The sequence below is a fragment of the Eschrichtius robustus genome, chromosome 2 (assembly GCF_028021215.1).
Source record: "Eschrichtius robustus isolate mEscRob2 chromosome 2, mEscRob2.pri, whole genome shotgun sequence".
Classification (NCBI taxonomy): Eukaryota; Metazoa; Chordata; class Mammalia; order Artiodactyla; family Eschrichtiidae; genus Eschrichtius; species Eschrichtius robustus.
This window is the reverse complement of record NC_090825.1, coordinates 837,090-857,500: the sequence shown is the minus strand read 5'-3', so window position 1 is coordinate 857,500 and position 20,411 is coordinate 837,090. Positions and strand designations below refer to the sequence as shown.

The 20,411-nt window shown below is 64.9% G+C and overlaps 1 protein-coding gene across 2 annotated transcripts; it reads left to right on the top strand.

Moving 5' to 3' along the window:
* Positions 1 to 12: 12 nt before the first annotated feature.
* TERT (telomerase reverse transcriptase) lies at positions 13 to 20,084 on the top strand. 2 transcript variants are annotated; one of them, XM_068531779.1, is made up of 16 exons: positions 13 to 231; positions 337 to 1,699; positions 5,401 to 5,596; positions 6,805 to 6,985; positions 7,862 to 8,041; positions 8,672 to 8,830; positions 11,368 to 11,463; positions 11,957 to 12,042; positions 12,823 to 12,936; positions 13,353 to 13,424; positions 15,124 to 15,312; positions 16,788 to 16,914; positions 17,687 to 17,748; positions 18,409 to 18,533; positions 19,345 to 19,482; positions 19,981 to 20,084. In XM_068531779.1, exons 1-16 carry the CDS (start codon positions 13 to 15, stop codon positions 20,082 to 20,084), a joined length of 3,411 nt encoding a protein of 1,136 aa, XP_068387880.1. The 2 variants fall into 2 exon arrangements, with proteins under 2 accessions (XP_068387880.1, XP_068387886.1); XM_068531785.1 differs by lacking the exon at positions 15,124 to 15,312.
* Positions 20,085 to 20,411: the final 327 nt, after the last annotated feature.

The window sequence follows — 20,411 nt, the reverse complement described above, 5'->3', positions numbered from 1 at the left end:
CTTGCTCCGGTGATGCCGCGCGCGCCCAGGTGCCGGGCGGTGCGCGCCCTGCTGCGGGACCGCTACCGGCAGGTGCTGCCGCTGGCCACCTTCGTGCGGCGCCTGGGGCCCGAGGACCGGCGGCTCGTGCGGCGCGGGGACCCGGTGGCCTTCCGCGCGCTCGTGGCCCAGTGCCTGGTGTGCGTGCCCTGGGATGCGCAGCCGCCCCCTGCCGCCCCGTCCTTCCGCCAGGTGGGCTGCCTCCGGGGACTCCGGTCGGGCCCGCCGCGGTGGTGGTGGAGGGGGTGGGGAAGGACGTACCTGCGTCCCCAGCGACTCAGGAGCCCTCCCCCGCAGGTGTCCTGCCTGAAGGAGCTGGTGGCCAGGGTCGTGCAGAGGCTCTGTGAGCGCGGCGCGAGGAACGTGCTGGCCTTCGGCTTCGCGCTGCTGGACGGGGCCCGCGGCGGGCCGCCCGTGGCCTTCACGACCAGCGTGCGCAGCTACCTGCCCAACACGGTGACGGACACGCTGCGCGGCAGCGGCGCGTGGGGGCTGCTGCTGCGCCGCGTGGGTGATGACGTGCTCACCCACCTGCTGGCGCGCTGCGCACTCTACCTGCTGGTGCCCCCCAGCTGCGCCTACCAGGTGTGCGGGCCGCCGCTCTATGACCTCTGCACCGCCGCCGCGGCGCGGCCCACGCGGCGCGCGGGCGGAACCCGGACTGGCCTCGGACTCACGCGCCAGGCCGGGAATGGCGGCGACGGGGAGGCCGGGGGATCCCGGGAGCTGCCGGCCAAGGGCGCGAGGCGGCGTCGGGGCGGCGCGGGGGGCCGTCCGCCTCCAGCCAAGAAGCCCAGGCATGGCCTGGAGCCCGAGCGGGGTACCGAAGGGCAGGCGCCCGGGGCCCACCTGGGCAGGGCGCCTGGGCGGAGCGACAGCGACCCCCGCGTGATGACACCTACCAGAGCCGCTGCCGAAGCCAAGTCTCGGGAGGGCAACGTGCCCAGGACCCGTCGCCCCTTCCCGCTGGTGGGCGGCGAGAGGGGTGTTCGCTCCCCATCCTGGCGGCCGTCACATCGCCAGGGCGAGCCGGGTCCCCGAGCGTGGGCTGAGACCAAGCAGTTCCTCTACTGCTCGGGGAGCAAAGAACGGCTGCGCCGCTCCTTCCTGCTCTGTTCCCTGCCTCCCAGCCTGGGGGGGGCCCAGAGGCTCGTGGAGAGCATCTTTCTGGGCTCTGAGCCCCGGCCCCCAGGGGCTCCCCGCAGGATGCGCCGCCTGCCCGCGCGCTACTGGCGGATGAGGCCGCTGTTTCGGGAGCTGCTTAAGAACCACGTGCGGTGCCCCTACGGCGCGCTCCTCAGGGCGCACTGCCCACTGCCGGCCTCCACCAGCCCGGCGGGGCCAGACGATCAGAAGAGCCCCGGAGTGGGCGCCGGCTCCGGGGAGAGCCCAGCCGCTGCCCCCGAGGGGGACGCGGGCTCGCGACGCCTGGTGCAGCTGCTTCGCCAGCACAGCAGCCCCTGGCAGGTGTACGGCCTCCTGCGGGCCTGCCTTCGCCGGCTGGTGCCCGCCGGCCTCTGGGGCTCCCGACACAACGAGCGCCGCTTCTTGAGGAACGTGAAGAAGCTCGTCTCCCTGGGGAAGCACGGCAAGCTCTCACCGCAGGAGCTGACCTGGAAGATGAAGGTGCAGGACTGCGCCTGGCTGCGTGGGAGCCCAGGTGAGGACCCCGACCTCAGGACCTCGAGCGCGGCAGGGCCTTCTCCGTACCTCGCTCGGGGGGCAGGGGGCTTCTTGGTGGCTGTCGGGTGGCTCCATCTGAGTTCTCTGCTTCTGTCCCCCTCTCCCATCCAGTTTGCATAAATCTCCCGACGTTCATGGGCTCAGGCAGGTTCTGGGCGCTGGGGAGGGGCGGTGAGCGGGCCGGACACGTGGTCTAGGGCTGCACCAACAGACAGAGGTCAACAGGAGGTCCTGTGAGCGTGTCGGCGGGTCATTCATAACCCTTTTTGACGTCAAGGTTTATCGCCTTGGCATGGTGCCCCGCTGATAGAAACGGGGGCTGGGCCCAGAACCCCGTTTATGGGGTCGGGAGGTGAGGCTCCTGGGTCCCCCGCTGGATCTGGGCAGCCCATACGCGGATCCGGATGTGAGTTCTAATTGTGCCTCTGCTAGGCCGGGGCCAGGCGGGCGGGAGGAGTGAAAAGACCGTGTCCTTGAGCAGGGCCCCGGCGTCGCCAGGGGTCGAAGGGGAGCATCCGGACGCCGCCGTCCGCTGTCCCAGGGCAGTGGGCAGCCGCTGTGGGTGCTGGCAGGACTTTTTCTGTGAAGCTGAGCCTGCGGTGTCCCTCCCACTGTGGTGTTCTGGGTTTGATGTTGGGCTTCCTCCGGCCCAGCCGCTGTCAGCCCCCGCCTCGCTCAGCACCCTCCTTGTCAGGGCGGAGCCAGGAGCGAAAGGCCCAGCACCCTCCCTGCTCCCCCTGTGTTTGACCAGCCCACGCTCCTAAGATGATCACGACTTCTAGAAAGAAGTCGTCTGTGAGAGCCAGGTTTGCCCCCCCGCCTCCCCCGTGCGTGTGATAGTCCCCGGGGTGGGGGCCCCAAAAATCGCGACTGTGGTGGCCTCGGGTGCGGCCGGGGCACGCCCTTTCTGGCTTCCCAAGAGACCCCAGGGGCAGGTGACGCGGACAGTCAGGGTGACCTTCAGCAACTTGGTTTAAAAAAATGTTTTAATTGTGGGAACGTAACACGAGACCTACCCTCTTAAACAACGCTGAAGCGGACAGCACGGTGTTGCCCAGTGTACGCTCCGTGTCCTACAGCAGATCTCCAGAAACTTTGCATCTTGCGTGACTTTTACACCCCCTGGGCGGCAGCTCCCTGCACGTGGGACGCCGTGGATGAGTCTCCAGGAGGCGGGCTCAGGAGACCAGGCCCTCACCTGACGCCTTTGTGCTCGTGGGGCCCCAGCCCGCTTTGTGGAAGGAGGCTCTGAGTTCTGTGCTCTGGCCCCGATTTCAGACGGGGTCCCCGTGCCCCTCGAGCTGCAGGCACTGAGGAGGCGGTGTTTTCCCAGGCGACTGGGCCCCGGCCCCTGGACCTCCCGGGACCTGCTCACCTGAGCTGCGCCGCGCCCCTGGCCATTTGCTCCTTTCCCTGGCCTCGGCCACGCCTTCTGCCCGCTGGCTGAATAAATGCTGCTCTGAGCCTCGGCTCTCCGAGGTCACCCCTTCCACCCCCTCCTGCCGGAACGCTGCCCCCTCCTCTGCGCCGGCCAGGCACTCCGTCCACAGCGCCAGCCTCCTCTGCCTCTGCTGAGGCCATTGCCCTGCCCGCCATACTGCCCACTGATACCTGTCAGCTCCCTGATGCCCAGCCCCGGAGGCCAGACAGCTGGGCTGTCCACATCTGGGGCCACGTGTCACTAGAGACGCCACCAGAAGGACTCCTGCTCGCTGCCTTAGCCTCTGGTTGGCCCGTCCTGTCCGCCTACATCCGACCACGGTTGCTTTTCCTGAGCTGTGGGGGGGGGAGCGTCCCCCCCTCCCGCCCCTGAGCCCCATGGACCTGAGGAGTGGCTGTGATGTCTCAGCGGGGTGGTGTCGGCCTCTCAATGTCCCCACCTCTCTCCTCCTCGGTCACCTGCTGCCCCTCCGACTCCCGGGCTGTGCGTTTCCCCAGCCCCGCGATAGCTGCCCCGTGTTTATGTCAGCCGCTTTTCGGTGTTTTCTGTTTCTACTGTGATTTCTCCTTTGATCTTGGAGTTATTTGGACGATTATTTTTTATTTTCCGAATGTGTGGCAGTTTTAAATTGCCTTTTACTGTTGATTTCTGACTCAGCCATGTGCAGGTCCGTAGGACCACGGTGGCCTGGAGCCCGTGGAGACTGGCTTGGTCTCGTGTGCGGCGTTTGCACTGATGGTTCCCGGGCGTTCGCAGGCCGGGGTGGGTGCTGTGGTCACCACATCAGGTGCCGCGCAAAACGTGTGTCCTTCCAGATGCCGCGACGCTGAGGGTACACGGCCCCCTGGGGTGGGTGTGTCCTTTCCTTCTTGTCCCGCTGGTCTGCACGATGGGTTGTGTTAGCTGCAGGCACGTTTTAGACTTACTCTTCCTCATGAATGTCTAGTGGCTCTTCTTACCGTAAAGTGTGTTTACCTGCCTGCCCGTTGGTTAGTATTTCCCGCTTGTGTCGTTTTTCGTTACTTAGTTTTTATCTTCAACCTGTTCGTAACCTATGAGGATACGTGGTTTAGGTGTCTTTTCAACAGCACTGAGCTGACGTTTTACGCTTATTTTCAGTCCATTCTGACAGTCTTTACCACTTACCTGGAGTCGTTTTTTTTCATGTTCTGTGATGGTAGGCGAGTGTGGATGCATTTTCTCACCTTGCAGTTTGTCCCCCTCTTCCGTGTTGTTATTCCTCGTTTCCTGACGTGCATTTTCTCACGTGTGTGTGCGTGCGTTGGTTTTGCTTCCAGGGTTAGCTTTGTATTCTCCACTTACCCGCTCTGGGTGGTTGGTTACCTTGGGAACCGTGTAAGGGCTTTGCGTGTTGGGACCAGATCACTCTTGAGCTGTTCCCTCCACTAGCCCAGTTGTGTCCCAAGTTAGATGCTGCTGGTACTGTTTCTACAGTCGATGTTTACGTAGCTTCATTCCCCCTTCTCTTCTCCTTGCTCACCGTTCGTTCTCCTGCCCCAGACCTGCCTCTGGGGCCCCTTTCTTCTCCTCTGTGTTTCTTTCATGCCGGTTACGGGTGGTAAAGCCCCGGCTCTGTCTGCACTCAGGCCGCCCTGGCAGCCTGGTGACAGCTCTCGAGATGCACCTCTGCTGGAGATGTTATCGAGTGCACAGAATAAAATGCAGAGGACCGCAGGGGAGAGCGCTCACCTTGGCCCGAGGCTGGGTCCGGAGCCCCGCGGCGTCGGGCGTCCCTCGGCGTGTGGCCGCGTCTGCTCGCCCGCGGTGTTCCGCCTGGAAAACCCCAGGCGTTTCTGGCTCTTGCCACCCGGGGGCGATGCCTAAGCTGCACGCCAGCCCCCACCACACGTCCCCCGTGTGGAGCGCGGCGTCTGCTTCCTCCAGCCTGTGCGTAAAGGGGACAGAGGATGAGGTGCCACATCATCGCTGCCCAGTGGAAACAGAACGTGAGCTACATACATTTCAGATTTTCCGTAGCCCCAGTCAGAAGGTAAAAAAGGAAAGGTGAAACTAACTTAAAGACATTTTTTATCAAAGCCCAGCGATCCAACATCATCACTTTAACATGCAACGGGGGAAGCGTCGTTGCTGAGGTACCCGCGTTCTCCTCTGCCCGAGGCGCCGAGTCGCGGCACGTGGGCCGCACGTGCGGCCGTCCAGGCCCGAGGGGCCACTCAGGCAGCACGTGGGGCGAGCGCCGGCCTCTCTCCTCCCAGGGGCTCGCTGCATCCCGGCCGCCGAGCACCGTCTGCGCGAGGCCGTCCTGGCCAGGTTCCTGTGCTGGCTGATGGGCGCGTACGTGGTCGAGCTGCTCAGGGCATTCTTCTATGTCACGGAGACCACGTTCCAGAAGAACCGGCTCTTCTTCTTCCGGAAGCGCGTCTGGAGCCAGCTGCAGAGCATTGGCATCAGGTACGGCCATCGGGAACCACGGCCTCTCCCTGCCCAGGGCTCCTCACCCAGCTCCTCCAGGGACCCCGCCCTCGGCACGGACTCCTGAAACCCCCTTCTTACCTGAAAGCCAGGGGCTTGGGCTGGATGGTCTGTGGGGTCTAGGAGTCTGTCTGGACTGAGACAGTACGGGCGGGCCGCTTACTTCCCCCTGGCACGTGGGCCCGGTACTGTTTAATCTGCACAGAACAGATAGGATGACGCGAGATGACAAACCCGCCTATTTGACGCCGTGCAGTGGGGCACGTCTGGGGCAGAGGCGTTGCCATGAAGCAGGCCTCCCAGGGGATGAATGGCCGTGGGGTGGCCGTGAGATTTGTCTCAGTTGCTCACTGACTGTCTTATGTCCATTTTGAAAGACTGGGCAGGTGTCAGCTGGATTGGGATCCAGCCAGGATTGATGGGGTGACAGCCCGAAAGCCACGGGCCGGGCCTGGCCGAGGCACCCGGTGTCCGAGGGCTCAGCTGTGCATCTGCGCCAGAGCCGTGCCCTGCGCCCTGCGTTAGGACGTCTGTGGAGGGAGCTGGGCCGGGGTCCCTGAGTGCACGTGCTGCGGCCCGTGTCCTCCTGTGTCTGGTGGGGGGAGGCTCTGCTCTGGAGGCCTTCATCGTGGTCTTGAGTGAAGGCGCCCCGTTTAAGTATTTCACGCCATGTGATCCAAAGCGGCCGTTTAGGCTCTCCTTGTGGGCCCCTGGGGCCCGACCCCTGCCTGGTGGGGGTTTGAATCCCACGATGGGCTGTGCTTGGACCCACGCTTCACCCCTGGGGCCACCGGCCCAGCCAGCATCCTCACCCCAGAGGCCAGGAGGCGGGGGCCACCCAGGCCCTCCCTGTGGGTGGTTTTGGGCTAAAGGCTGAAGGTCACAGGTAACAAGGAGCTGGCAGGCCCATGGGGGACAGTTCTGTTCCTCGGGGGGATACGCTGAGCACTCCCTGCCCATTCTGTGTGGAGGAGGGCGGGGTCTCTGGCCCACGGGTCCCGGCCTGCACCAGCCAGGGCTCTGTCCGCCGGGAACCGGGTGTCCTGGCCCTGCCGAGGAGGGGCCTCCAGCAGACCCCCGGCCACCCCGCAAGTCTGGGGTGCTGGGCATGGGTTCAGCCGACTTCTTGGGCACTGGTGGCTGCCATGCTTGCCCGCCCCGGCTTCCCACGGGCACCTCTGTTTCAGACAACACTTAGAGCGCGTGCAGCTCCGAGAACTATCCGAGGCAGATGTCAGGCGACACCAGGAGGCCAGGCCGGCTCTGCCGACGTCCAAGCTCCGCTTCGTCCCCAAGCCCAGCGGGCTGCGGCCCATCGTGAACATGGGCGACGTCGTGGGAGCCGGGAAGTCGCACAGAGACAGGAAGGTCACCGCTTGTGCCGCTTTTAGGCAAAGTGCATTTGAACCCCAGGCCTGGTGGGTGTAGTCAAGAGTCTCGGGGGCCAGCAGCCCCGGTGAGGCCATGGAATGGTGGGGTGCCGTGGATGGGGGTTCCCGGGCCCAGAGAAGGAGCTCCCGGGAAGGCCAGTCCTGTGAGGTGCTGGATGGGCTGCGGGAACCCTCTGTGGCCCTGGCGCCTGGAATCCTCCGGGGGTGGGGTCGGTGTGCTCTCCGGGGCAGAGGGACCACACGATAGCTGTCACCAGCCTGCCAGGGTCCCGAGGACCCCCGTAGGACCTCACCCCCATGGTTAGCCCCCATGACTGCTCTCCCTGCCACGGCACCTCTGCCTCACCAGCAGCTCTGACCCCTTCCATGCGCCTCCCTGTAGGATTTGGGGGTGATTTGGGGGTGATTCCACCGTTAGTGAGAAAGAGAAGCTGTCGCTGCTGATGGGGGTTTGGTCCATGAGCGAAGACAAAGTGCTCACCCAGTGGGGCTGGGGTCCCCCAGGAGGTGGTGCCCCCCTCTCTGCTGGGGCTGGGGTCCCCCAGGAGGCAGCACCCCTCTTCGCTGGGTGGGGGGACCAGGTAAGTAGAAGGGACCAAGGGAGTAGCTAGTTGCGTTTTTCCACACGTGGTGTCCGTGACCCCAGGACGGGTCCCTGGGGAGACCCTGGGGTCTGGGGTGGGCGTGGGTGGGGCAGCCATCTGGCCCTTCGGCGGTCCGGGGTAGGCGGGGGTGGCAGCGGGGGCGGCACAGAGCGGGGGCCGGCCTCTCGTCCCAGGGGGCTGTCTGACCCCACATCCCCTTTGTCTGGGGCCCCTCTGGTGACACCGCCCGTCCTGGGCTGGGCCTGTAGGTCCAGCATCTCACCTCCCAGGTCAAGACCCTGTTCGCTGTGCTGAACTACGAGCGGCTGAGGCGCCCCGGCCTTCTAGGGGCCTCCGTGCTGGGCATGGACGACATTTACAGGGCCTGGCAGGCCTTCGTGCTGCCCCTGCGGGCCCAGGGCCCGGTGCCCCCGCTCTACTTCGTCAAGGTGGGCACCCGATTCCCACCCCCCACCAAGGGAACCGGCCCTGCAGGTGACCCCTCGCGTGAGGCCCCCGCCGGTGTGGGGAGTGGCCAGCCTTTTGCAGTCCCGTGTTTGCCAGAACGAGTCACCCCTTGGTGGAGCTGCGTCCGTGTCCCACAGATTATCCTGTGAACGGGAGGGCAGGGGACCCCATCTCCATTTGAGGGTGTCTGGCTCCCAGGGGCAGAGGCTTTGTGCCTTCCCCTCTGGAGTGGACTCCGTGACTGCACCCCAACTCCATGGGAGCTCCTGCCCTCGGGGTCCCCTTCAGGGAGGGAAACACCTGCTCAGGCCCCAGCACCGGGTGCCCTGGTACCCTGGTCATCCGCCAGGGGCCTCCTGGTCCCCAGCCTGCAGCTCAGAGAGAGGGGCGAAGACCCGCCCTGAGGGTGCTTAGAGTCCGGGGGAAGTGGGTATCTCAGCGAGAGCCCCTTGGGGACGGGGACGGGACAGTGTGAGGGGAGGTCCAGGGTCTCCCCAGTCCCCTGGTGTACGATTCACCCCAGGGTTTGCTGACCGCAGGTCAGAACCAGAAGGACCCGGGAACTCGGGGCCCAGGTGAGCGCGTCCTCAGGCACTTCGGTTCCCACGTAGGTGGACGTGGCGGGGGCGTACGACGCCCTCCCCCAGGACAGGCTGGCGGAGGTGATAGCCAACGTGATCCGGCCCCACGAGAACTCGTACTGCGTGCGCCAGTACGCCGTGGTCCAGAGGACTGCCCGCGGACACGTGCGGAAGTCCTTCAAGAGACACGTAAGCCCCACGGGGGGGCGTGTTCGGTGCTGCGGAGCGCGCTCTGCGGGAGGCGTGCGCTGGGTGGTGGGGGGCGTGGTCTGCGGGAGGCGCATGCGCCATGGCGGTGGCGGTGGGCGTGCTTGGCGAGCCCCGTCACCCCGCGCGCGGTCGTTATCTTCACTCTTGGTGTTCCCGTCGGGTCCTGTCCTCCCGCTGCCCCTTCACAGCCCCGGGGCCCCGACTGCACACCGGGCTGAGCAGAGAGGAGGGACCCTGGTGGCAGCAGAGCCACGCGTGTTTCCGTGGTGTCCCAGCGGCCACGCAGCAGGGCCGCGTGCGCGCCATGGGAGGGGAGGTGCCACAGGGCGCCTCGCCCGGGACTCCTGGGCCGCGCTGCCGTCCGTGTATGCGCAGTGGGGGGAGGGTGGAAGGGCAGCCCCTCGCCGCAGCCGCCTGGGGCCTCCGGCCCAGGCAGGGCTGGGAGGGGACAAGGGCATTCGGTTGACTCCGAGGCCATCAGGGTGGGGGGTTTCCTAGCGCTTGTCGGGAAGGCTTTTGGACCACCTCCCCACCCCACCCCGGCCGAAACAGCGTGTGTACCGAGGTGGGGGGGGTGTGGGAGTTCCCCCAGAACTTCTTGGAAGAGGCGCGTGTGAAGACCCCAGGACAAGGCGCTGGTGAGCGTGGTTTGCGAGTCCTGAGTGTGCGACGCAGGGATCTTGGGTTTGTGGACCGGGATGAAGCCTCCTCCGCTTCACGGTGCAGAACAGCAGCGCCCGCGGGACTGCCTCCCGCCCCCGGGGGCCACCTCTCCTACCCCGAGCACAGCGACACGCTCGCCTGTCTCTAACTCTGTAATGTGAAATCAGGGAAACCCTGCCCTCCTGTCCGGTTTCCGCCGGGTCTGGGCTCCAGCCGCCCAGAGCAGCCTCTCCCTGTTCCGTCCGCGGACGCCGTGCGCGTTGAGGTCTCACCTTCCGCTGGGTGGGCGTTTGCCGGTTCCTCTTTGGACATGAATGAGGCCGCTGTCTCATCTCCATGATGTGCCGTTTGGGAAACAAAGCCCTCGTTGCCGTGAGCGGATTCCAGGCTTGTGTAGTTTTAGGAGATGTTGCCCAAGAGGTTCCAGCGCGGCTGCAGGCGCTGCAGGGGGGCCCTGGCGGCGGTATTGGCGGTACCGAAGGACCAGGGCTGCAGCTTGCAGCCCGGCTGCCCGGTGGGTCAGCGCAGTCCTGTCTGTGGAACTCGGTCTGGGGAGATCCGGTTCTGGGCACCATGTGTACCGGCCACGTGGCTGTCCTCTCATGGGGCGCTGCTGCCAGGCTGTCTCCTTGGTCGTCCATCTTAGGGGATCTTCCCACGTTCTGGGGACAAGTCCTTGGGCAGCTGTGGGCTCCCAGGCGCCTTCTCGGCCTGTCTCGCCTTTTCTTTTGCAAGTGGAGTCTCCACAAACAGATGCTTTTGTCTTGATGGATCCAGTTTATCCGCAGCTTGGGGCTGAAGCCGTGTTGTGCTTGAGCGGCCCACGTGCCGGGCTACCTGACCTTGATGCTCCTTCAGAATGTTTCTCGTTAGAGCTGCGGCATTCAGCCCAGGGTCCGTTTTGAGTTAACTTTGGCGCTGCTGCTTTAATGTGTTCTGTCTCTGCCGGAATTGGGGCGTTTACAGACCTGTCTTCTGGTTCACTCGCCTCCTCTTTTCTGTCTCTGATTTTAAACCCATTTAGGAAATTCTTCATTTTAGCCAGCCTATTTTTCAGTTTTAGAAATCCATGTGAATTTTCTCACAGATTCCAGGGCTCTGGTTACGTCCTCCATCTTTTTCTTTGTTTTGTTAGCAGTGTTATCTTGAGTGATTTTAAAATTCCAGAAACTCCATACTAGCTCGCCTGCAGGCAGGTTTCTGTCGTGTCTGTTTCTGCTGTTTTGTGGGTGGTTTTGGCCACACAGGCCTATTCTATAGCTTTTGGAATTTTATCACGGTGTGCCAGACTTTGTAAATAGGGATTTTAACGTAAGGGGTTTGTGAGCTTTCCTCCAGAGTGGATGGTATTTTCCTGGCAGTGGTGGAGCCGTGACCTTAGTCCTGCGGGGCTCATTCTAGGCAGTGTGGTGCCTGGTCTCCCTCACTTGGCCCTTCCCCAGTGGGGTCCCCTCGGGGCTGGGCGTGGCTCCGGGGGCGTGTGCTGAGGGTGCTTTCTCTGCAGCCCCTCCCCCGGGAACTGCCCCTCAGTCCCAGCTGCTTCGTGGCTCTGAACCCCAACATCTTCAGCCTCAGAGCCCCCACTTTCTGCTCGGGCTTCACCTCCCGCGGTGGATACAGGCCTTGGGGAGAAGTCGGGGTGAAGGTGGGATGCACCCCGAGGGCTGAGACCCCAGCCCGCCTGCGTCCCGCCTCCCCAGCGTCCCCAGGCGGCCCTTCTCTGCATCTCATCCCTGGTCGTAGCGGCCAGGGCGGGGCCTCCCAGGCTCTGTTCCCCGTTCTGAGGGTGCCCTTGCTATCGGGGCTTGGGGAGGGGGGCTGCACCCGCCTCACCCCGTCTTCCCGGCCAGCAGGTGTCCACCTTCACGGACCTCCAGCCTTACATGAGACAGTTCGTGGAGCACCTGCAGGCGACCGGCTTGCTGAGGGACGCCGTGGTCATCGAGCAGGTCAGTGTGGGCGCTTGCTCACTGCTGGGTCCGGGGCAGCTGTGGGCACCCTCCGTGGCTGGCAGAGACTTGCACCCGCTTTTGGCCACGTTTTCCCTCTTTCTGGGCCTCACGCACCCTCTGCTGCCTGCCCACAGCTCCTGTGAGATTTGCTGTACATCTTCGCTCTCAGTTTTGGTCTCGAGGTCACACGAAGGCGAGTCCCCTTCCTCTAGGAGGACAGAGAGGGTGTGCCCCGTAGACCCGCCTCGAGCTAGCCCATCGAGTGACCCGTTTCCTTGTGTGAGCAGGGTGTCCCCAAGCCATCGTTGCCAGCAGTGGGTCGGCCCTCGCGGTCCCCGTGCTTTGTGCACAGTAGTCTCGGAGCGACCCTGCCACCACGTGAGGCTCCCAGACACCAGGCGCCTTCCTTTGGGTCCGGGGCCCCCACCACGCGCCGGCCGGCTGGCCCAGGGCGGCGTCCACGCTGGTGAACGCCCGCCTGCCTTCGCAGAGCTGCTCCCTGAACGAGGCCGGCGGCAGCCTCTTCAAGCTCTTCCTGCGCCTGGTCCACAACCACGTGGTCAGGATCGGGGGCAGGTGAGTCCGGACCCCCCAGCTCCCCCTCATCAGCCCCCGGACAGGCACTGCAGCCGTGCAGCCGGGTGACAGAGCAAGGCTCCCACGGTTGTGGGAGGTCCTCGCATTCAGAAGCCGGCAGATAATTGTTTTAACATGTTTGGAACCAAACCGGCCTGGGCGAGTGCCTGTGTGAGACCCTGTGTGCGCCCGAGGAGAGCAGTGGCCCTGGGGGCTTCGGGCTCACGGCCACGGTCGCTAGAGGTCAGCCTGGACTGTGGGGCCTTCTCGGAGGTCGTTAACCGTGGGCCAAGCTCAGGAAACTTTCTAGTTAAAGGGTGTATTTTCATTATCGTTATATTCTCAGTAACTACAGCACTTACTGAAAGATAATTACGTTAAAATATCAAAAAACATGTACACCCTTGGGAACACACGTGCCAACTGCACAACAGGGCGAATTTTGACAAAGGGGACACGTCTGCACGTGCGTGTAAACGGCACCAGGTGGGAAGAGAACTTTCTCCACGGGAAAGGCCACGCCTGTGGCCCCTGGCTCCTCCCCAGGGGCACCACCACCCGCTGTGACCTTCGTGGAGAGGGGTTGCGCCACGTGTGACCGAGGCATGGCAGGGCCTCGTGGGGGAGCGTGATAAATCTTGATTCACGTTCCCCCAGGCGGGTGTGGCGTGGGCACGCGTGTGCATGTGTGTCTGTGCTCCACGTCTGTGCATGTGTTCACGATATGAGCATCAGGCCCCCCATGGCTGGCCCACCTTCTAACCACGTCCTGCCCCCCAGGTCCTACGTCCAGTGTCAGGGGGTCCCCCAGGGCTCCATTCTGTCCACCCTGCTCTGCAGCTTCTGCTACGGAGACATGGAGAACGAGCTCTTCCCCGGAATCCAGCGGGATGGGTATGGACCCCTCTGTGTTGGCGGATGTTGCCTTGCTTGGGGCCTGTTTGTATTTTTGGTTCTGGATGTAGACGGGGCCTCACCCTTTCTTCTCGTAACGGCGCACAGGAGGTGGTCAGCAGGCCTCAAGCGGGGAGTAAACGTGGCTTTCTGCGTGGCCGGGGCTTCAGACCAGCGCCAAGCTCATGTGCTTCCGGCCCGATTGCAGGGCCCCTGCTCGGCATCCCCAGCTGGAGCCGAATCCCACAGAAACCAAAGTCTTTGGTTAGATTCTTTGGAGAAGGTCGCTTTATCCGTGTCCATGTGAATTCAGACATTAAATTTTTCAACGTTTGCCCCCGTGGGAGGACGTTGCTTGTGGGCGTAAAGCAGTGCGTTCAGGGTCTCCCCTCATCTCGGGGTCAATCCGTGTCCAGGGTGCTCCTGCGCTTGGTCGACGACTTCCTGCTGGTCACCCCTCACCTGACACGAGCCAGAGCCTTTCTCAGGTAAGGTCCCGCACGCGTGTGTCTCTGCAGGCGCTTTTTGGCCCACGTACGACGGATGGGACCTGTGTGCGAACACCCGTGCTCCCCACGCATCTGCGCATCTCTGGGGAGTGTCACGCGGTGCGGCCCCGCGGCTCTGAGAGCCCAGAGTGCCGTTGCTTCCTCCTGTCGCTGGCGTGGCCGTCAGGACGCAGGTGCCACCCGCAGGAGCACAGCTCAGGCAGCGGGGCCGAGTCCGCAGAGGCTCCTTGGAGGTTCCGCGCCCGTGATGCGCTGGTGGTGGACAGAGCAGAGGCTGTGCGCTGCGTACCACGGGGGACGGAAGAGAAAAGGCCTGCACGGCTCACCTGCGGCTTCCCCGCGGAGAACATTTGAGAGAGTGGGGAATTCAGACGTGTCAAGAAGGAGGGGTTACCAGGCATGGGGATCGTGCTGAAAGTAAACCCGGCACCTGGGACCCTTTGGGCTGCGGCCGCAGTGCCCCATCCGTCCTGGGAGTCTGGGGGCTTCTTTCAAAGCGTGGTTTTCCAAGGGAGAAGAAAGTTCAAAACTGAGCCCTCAAGGCGTCCCCGCCTGACACTTTGGTCACTTTGGTCGCTGGGCTGCCTTTGGAGAAACCCACCTGGACAGCACCCGCGTATCCCATGTCTGCCTGCGGGGTACCCCAGGCTTGAAGCCTGTAGAGTCTGCCCGCTGTGGTGCTCTGGGGCTCCCTATGGCAGCCCCAGCACAGGACACTGCAAACGTAAACTCGTCAGTTAAATCCAGTGTTGCATCCGGGTCCGCACGGGAACCGGCCACAGTTGGAGGGCTCAGTGGCCACACGTGTCCAGTGGCCACCGGAGGGGACAGCGCAGAGGTCGTCGCCTCCGTCATGGGAAGTTCTGGGGGCGGCGCTGCTCTGTGGTCATGGGGCAGGGAGGTAGCTCTGAGCGTGCCCGTCGGGTCCCACCAGGGGGCGCAGCAGACAGGCACGCGTCCAGGAGACGTCCTGCAAGGAGTTGGCTCGCGTGATGGTGGGGCTGGCTGGGCAGGTTTGAAACCCGGGGGCGGGCGGCAGGAAGGGCAGGTGCTGGGGCTGCAGTCTGTGGGCGACCCCCGCCGTCAGGACACCCCCGTTTGGCTCTCAGGGCCCTTCCCCGATGGGTGAGCCCGCCCCACTCTGGGAAGTGGCCTCCTGTAAAGCCGGCTGGTTGCAGGTGTCAGCCCCACCTACAGACCCCCCTGGTCTTACCCAGACTCGAGTTTGCACACCTGGGGACCGCAGCCTCGCCAGGTGGACACATCAGCTGGCCGTCACAGAGAGGACCCATCGGACTCTGCCTGCCCTCCGAGCCCCGTGTCCCCCGGGTCCCAGCTGGCTCCCCAGCTCAGTCGCTCACCTGTCTTACCTGGAGGGTCAGCCCGGCATCCCCTCGTCCTTCAGGACTGGCCCTTGGGGCTTCCGTGCTCCCCTCCCCTGCTGCCTGCCTCTGCCCTTGCTGGCCTGGCCACCCTGGCCTCTAATCGTTGGCACTTGTTTGCCCAGAAGCCTGGAGGCCAGAGCAGGGCTGTGTCTGGCCTTCCTCGCGTGCCCGTGGTCCCAGCCCTCCATTCCCCGCCTGCCTCGCTGGGCTGTTAGGTGACGTTGACCCGTGCCTCCGAGACCCGCGGGTGGCGTCCCCTCCGCCCGGTGGCTGACGTGGCCCCCCTGCTGCAGGACCCTGGTCCGCGGTGTGCCCGAGTATGGCTGCCTGGCAAACCTGCAGAAGACGGTGGTGAACTTCCCCGTGGAGGACGGTGGCCTGGGCGGTGCGGCCCCCCTGCAGCTGCCGGCGCACTGCCTGTTCCCCTGGTGCGGCTTGCTGCTGGACACCCGCACCCTGGAGGTGCGCTGCGACCACTCCAGGTGAGCGCCACCGCCACGCAGCTCCATGCATCCTACTCCCGCACGGCAGGGCCCGAAGCCCCAGGGGGTCAGAGGCCAGCGGTGGGCACTAGGGGATGGGCTCTTTGGGGGAGCAGTTTTCTGGGCGCTTTTTGGGTTTTTGTTTTTTTTGGCTGCGTCGGGTCTTGGTTGCGGCACGCGGGATCTTTCGTTGCAGCATGCACGCTTCTCTAGTTGTGGCCTGCGAGTTTCTCTCTCTCTAGTTGTGGCGCGTGGGCTCCGTAGTTTGCGGCATGCGGGCTCTCTCGTCGAAGTGCGCGAGCTCAGCAGTTGTGGCGCACGGACTTAGTTGCCCCGCAGCATGTGGGATCTTAGTTCCCCAACCAGGGATCGAACCCGCGTCCCCTGCATTGGAAGGCAGATTCTTTACCACTGGACCACCAGGGAAGTACCTTCTGGGCATTTTTGATAAAAGGAAATCGCGTGGCAGACTCGGGGGCACGGCATGTTCCACCGGGAAGTGTGTGGATCTGAACCAGAGCTTCCAGGACCTGCCAGACAGGGGTCCCCGTGGTCTCACTGGGCACCAGGATTCGTGGTCACCTCTGGCCCGTCGGGGAGCCGGGCTGTCGTGCGTGTGGCCTGCTCTGTTCACAGTGTTTTGGGTCCCTGCCTCGGTTGGCTCAGGCTGCTGTAAAAAACACCACGGACATTTCCGTTCTCTCGGTCCTGGAGGCTGGAAGCTGAGGTCCAGGTGTCGCAGGCTGGTTTCTCCTGGGGCCTCTCCTGTGTGTGCGTGTGGACGCATCTGCTCCCCAAGGCCTCACACGGTCACCCTCTGTGTTCAACGCCTCAGTGTCTCGGGACACCAGTCCCATTGGATTAGGGCCCCACCTTTATGATTCCATTTTGCCTTAATCACCGTCTTAAAGGCCTTATCCCCAGACAGTCTCGGGGGCCAGGGCTTCAACCTGTGAGTTTGGGGGATGCAGTTCGGCCCCTGACAGCCCGTGCCCCCACCTCCCCCACACTGAGCCTGAGAGCACGCAGCCCAGCCTCAGGCTTTGCGCAGACGGAGGGACTCACGATGCACGTGGACGCAGGAACCTGGGCTCTTTCGTGAATAAAAAGCGCAGGTGTCAAGACGGTGGTGGATGGGTGTGCCCGTCCTGCGCTGGTAACCCGCTTCTGCTGGAGCCCTCGGGGCTGCAGCTGGTCCTCCTCCTGGGGTGCTCCCGGGAAGACGCAGGTGCAGACGCGTTCCATGCGCGGTTCACGCGTCCGTCTGCTGCTCCCGCCGCCCCCTCATGTCCGGGCACCGACCACGCTGGTCAGTCGTGAACTGTCCACCAGGTTGTCTGGCTCCCCATGAAGCCGTGACTGTTTGGGGGACGGGTGCCCGTTCCGGCCCAGCGCAGCTGATGGGCTGGACGTGTGTGGCGGTCAGAGTGTGAAGTGGACACACGTGTTTCCTGGAACCCCACGCTGTCTCACAGTTACGCCGGGACCTCAATCCGAGCGAGTCTCACCTTCAACCAGGGCTTCAAGGCTGGGAGGAACATGCGTCGCAAGCTCTTGGCGGTCTTGCGGCTGAAGTGCCATGGGCTCTTCCTGGACCTGCAGGTGTGCGGGCTGCCCGTGGGCGGCTGGGGCTGCAGAGCGCAGAGGGCAGCTGACATCACCTGGGGGTCTGCGCGCTTCATAGATCCTGGGGGGTCGTGTGTGTCTGCTCTTGTGTGCAGGCGCGTGCATGTGTGTGGAAGCACATCAGGCGTCACGTGTGCGCTCACGTGTACGTGTGTGGGAACGAGTGTGCCTGTGCGCGCTTCGTAGATCCTGGGTGTTGTGTGTGTGTCTGTACCTGTGTGCAGGCGCGTGCATGTGTGTGGAAGCACATCAGGCGTCACATACGTGTGCGCTCACGTGTACGTGTGTGAACGAGCGTGTGCCTGCGAGTATGCGCAGGTGTGTAGTGTGTGTGGGTATGCGTGCATGTGCCTGTGTGTGCAGGTGCGCACTGTGTGGGTGAGTGTGCGTGTGTGTGTCCCGGGCCCCCGGCCCTCCCCCTGCCGCGTGGCTGTCCCGCCATCTTCGCCCGGGCCCCTCCTCACAGGCTGTGGGGCCCAGGACCGCTGTGGCCTCAGCGCTGGAGCCGCGGGGCCCAGGCCGTCGTCCAGCCGGGCTGGGCTCTCCCCCCTTGTCCTTCCCGCAGGCCTGACTCCACCGCAGCCGCTGAGGGGCCCCAGTGAGGACCTGGCGGGTTTCACGGGAGAGGCTGATGGATTCTTACCGAGATGGTCCTTTTTCTTGTTCTGTTTGATGGGGCAATAAAGCAAAAGACAGAAACTCAAACGCCAGAGGTATCGCCAACATTTCTTTTTCCTTATGACTCCAGGTGAACAGTCTTGAGACAGTTTTCACAAATGTTTACAAGACATTCCTGCTGCAGGCCTACAGGTGGGTGCACGGGGCGGCTGCCCTACGAGGGAGGTGGTGGCCTCGCCCTGGGGGGCACGCTGCCCCCGGGCCCGCAAGGAAGCAGCGTCTGTGTCTCAGCGGCAGACACCGCCTCTCCGCAGAGTCCTCGTCAGCTCTGGAGGCACTGCTCCGGGCACCAGACGGTGCTGGGAGGCCAGAGCGGCCCGGGGTGGCCCGAGTGCCTGTGCCGGCCCTTCCTGCAGCGGGAGGAGGGCTGCGGGGCGGGAGGAGGGCGGCCGCGGGCGGGAGGAGGGCGGCCGCGGGGCGGGAGGAGGGCGGCCACGGGCGGGGGCGGGTAGGAGAGCAGAGGGCCAGTCGGTGCGCAGGAGCGTGTGTGGTCCCGAACCCTCAGGTGCCCCCAGGAGGGACGGCGGGATGCAGCTCCCGGTCAGTCCAGCGACTCTTCCGGAATGTTCCCTGCCCTTGGGTGGCTCTGCGGCCCCCCTCCGAGAACCAGGGCCGGGCAGGTGACCGTGGATGCCGGTGCTTGTCCATCTTGGGGAGGTGGACCCCGTCCTTCATTAACCGTGCTGGCTGGCCTCGGGGACCCAGAGGCAGGCTTGCCGCCCGTGGTCTCCAGGGAGCCCTGCCCCGGGCAGCCTGGGGAGGCTGGGCCCCTGACAGAGCTGACACCCCCAGGTTCCACGCGTGCGTGCTGCAGCTCCCGTTTCAGCAGCCAGTCAGGAGGAACCCCTCGTTTTTCCTCCGGGTCATCTCTGACACCTCGTCCCGCTGCTACGCCCTCCTGAGAGCCAGGAATGCAGGTGTGCACAGGCGACCAGGGTACGGCTGGCGGGCCGAGGGGTCGCCCGGGGCGCTGGGCACCGGGGTCACCCCCACGCGCTCCGTCCTGTGCCCGTCCCGGGTCCCTCGTGCCCCGCGGCCACCGCAGCACCTGCCTCTCCAGCGGCCACAGCGGAGACGGGGCGTCGGGGCGCCTTTAGCTTGCTAGCAGCTCGCCGCCGTCCACCGCGTGCCTGGAGAGTGACGTGGTGCTTGGGGGCAGCTGGTGGCCCCCCCTGGCTCGCTCCGCCCGCTCCCGGGCAGGCCCTCCTCCCCTGGGGCTCTGGGCGCTTGCGTCAGTCCAGGCCAGGGTCCGCAGGAGGCCCTGGGCCAGCCCTGCCCACCTCAGGGTGGAGCCAGGGAGGGGCACCTGCGCCAGCCGCGCGCCCATCTGCTTTGGGTTCACCGCCCCTGGGCTCGGCCTCCCCCGGGGCGTCCCCACCTGAACGCTCCCGCTGGAGCCCCTGCGTCTGCACCTGCGGCCTCGTCCTGGGCGTTTCCGATCTGTCTGAGGTTCAGGCCGTGCGTGTCTCTGAGGTCCTGGGTGTAACAGGTTTTGCCCTTCGTCACGTCTGTTTGTGGAGGTTTCTTGGAGAAGTTGAAGAAAACGTCTCAGTGTTCAGAACTCCTTGGTGCTCGTGTCGGGGTGGCCCCTGAAATGAAGTGGCCAGTCTCCCCGCCGCCGCCCCCAAGACCCCCGGCAGGAGGGCAACGTCTGGGGTCCCTGGTATCCCCCGGGAGGAGCGCTGGGGCGGGGCCGGCGGGGCCTCAGCCTCTCCTCGTGTCCCCCAGGGATGTCGCTGGGGGCCAAGGGCGCCTCCGGCCCGTTTCCTTCCGAGGCCGCGCAGTGGCTCTGCCTGCACGCCTTTCTGCTCAAGCTGGCTCGTCACCGCGTCACCTACAGCTGTCTTCTGGGGGCGCTGCGGTCAGGTAGGCGTGGGTGGAGTGCAGAGCGCCCCTTCGTGAGGTGCAGGCCCTGCCCTCCGGTGTTGGGGCCCCTCCGTGTCTGAGGGGCAGGCGGGCGGGTCTCGGAGCCCCCAGGCGAGGGGTGCGGGTGCCCCGGGGGTTGCAGGCCCCCTCGCTCATCCAGGGGCCTGGCATGACCACCTGGGTCTCGCCGCCTCTCTGCCGCCCCTTGGGTCCTCGTCCTCCGTCTCCCCTGCAGCCCCCCACCCGCGTGTCCTTCCTCGCACCCCCGACCCAGGTCCCCGTCGGGCCTCCGCCTGACAGCCCCCCTGCCCCCGGCAGGGGTGGGGTGCTTGCCCCCTCCTGAGGTGCCCACCCCAAGCCCGCCTGCACACGGGTGCTTGGCAGTGTAAGCGCCTGCTGGTCTCAGCGGTGCCCCGGGCCCTGGGGAAGGGCGGTCTCTGGTTCCTCCGGGGCGTGGGTGGGGGGTTTGGTGGTCTGACTTCAGTCACTGCCTTGCAGCCAGAGCCCGACTGTGCCGGCGGCTCCCCAGGGCCACTCTGGCCGCCCTGGAGGCAGCAGCCGACCCAGCCCTGACCGCAGACTTTAAGACCATCTTGGACTGACGGCCAGCCCTGCTCACAGCCTGGGCTGGGCTCTGGAGCCCTGTGGGAGGGGGCCAGCTCCACAGCGAGGCCTGGGCCCTCCCCCGAGACCCCGGGAGGGGTCGGCCCCCAAGTCCTCAGGGAAGCAGGGCCCACGCGCCGTGGCCTTCTCATGACGGGGTCCGTTGTCCAGCTGTTGACCACCGGGAAGAGGCAGGTGGGAGAGCCGGGCATCGGGCGTCAGGCGTCTGGACGGGGCGGGGGGGACCTTTGTCACCCCCTTCCCCTCGCTGCAGGGGCTGCCCCGGTCTGGAGCGATGGCACATGCGTCCCCGAGGGCACGGGGCG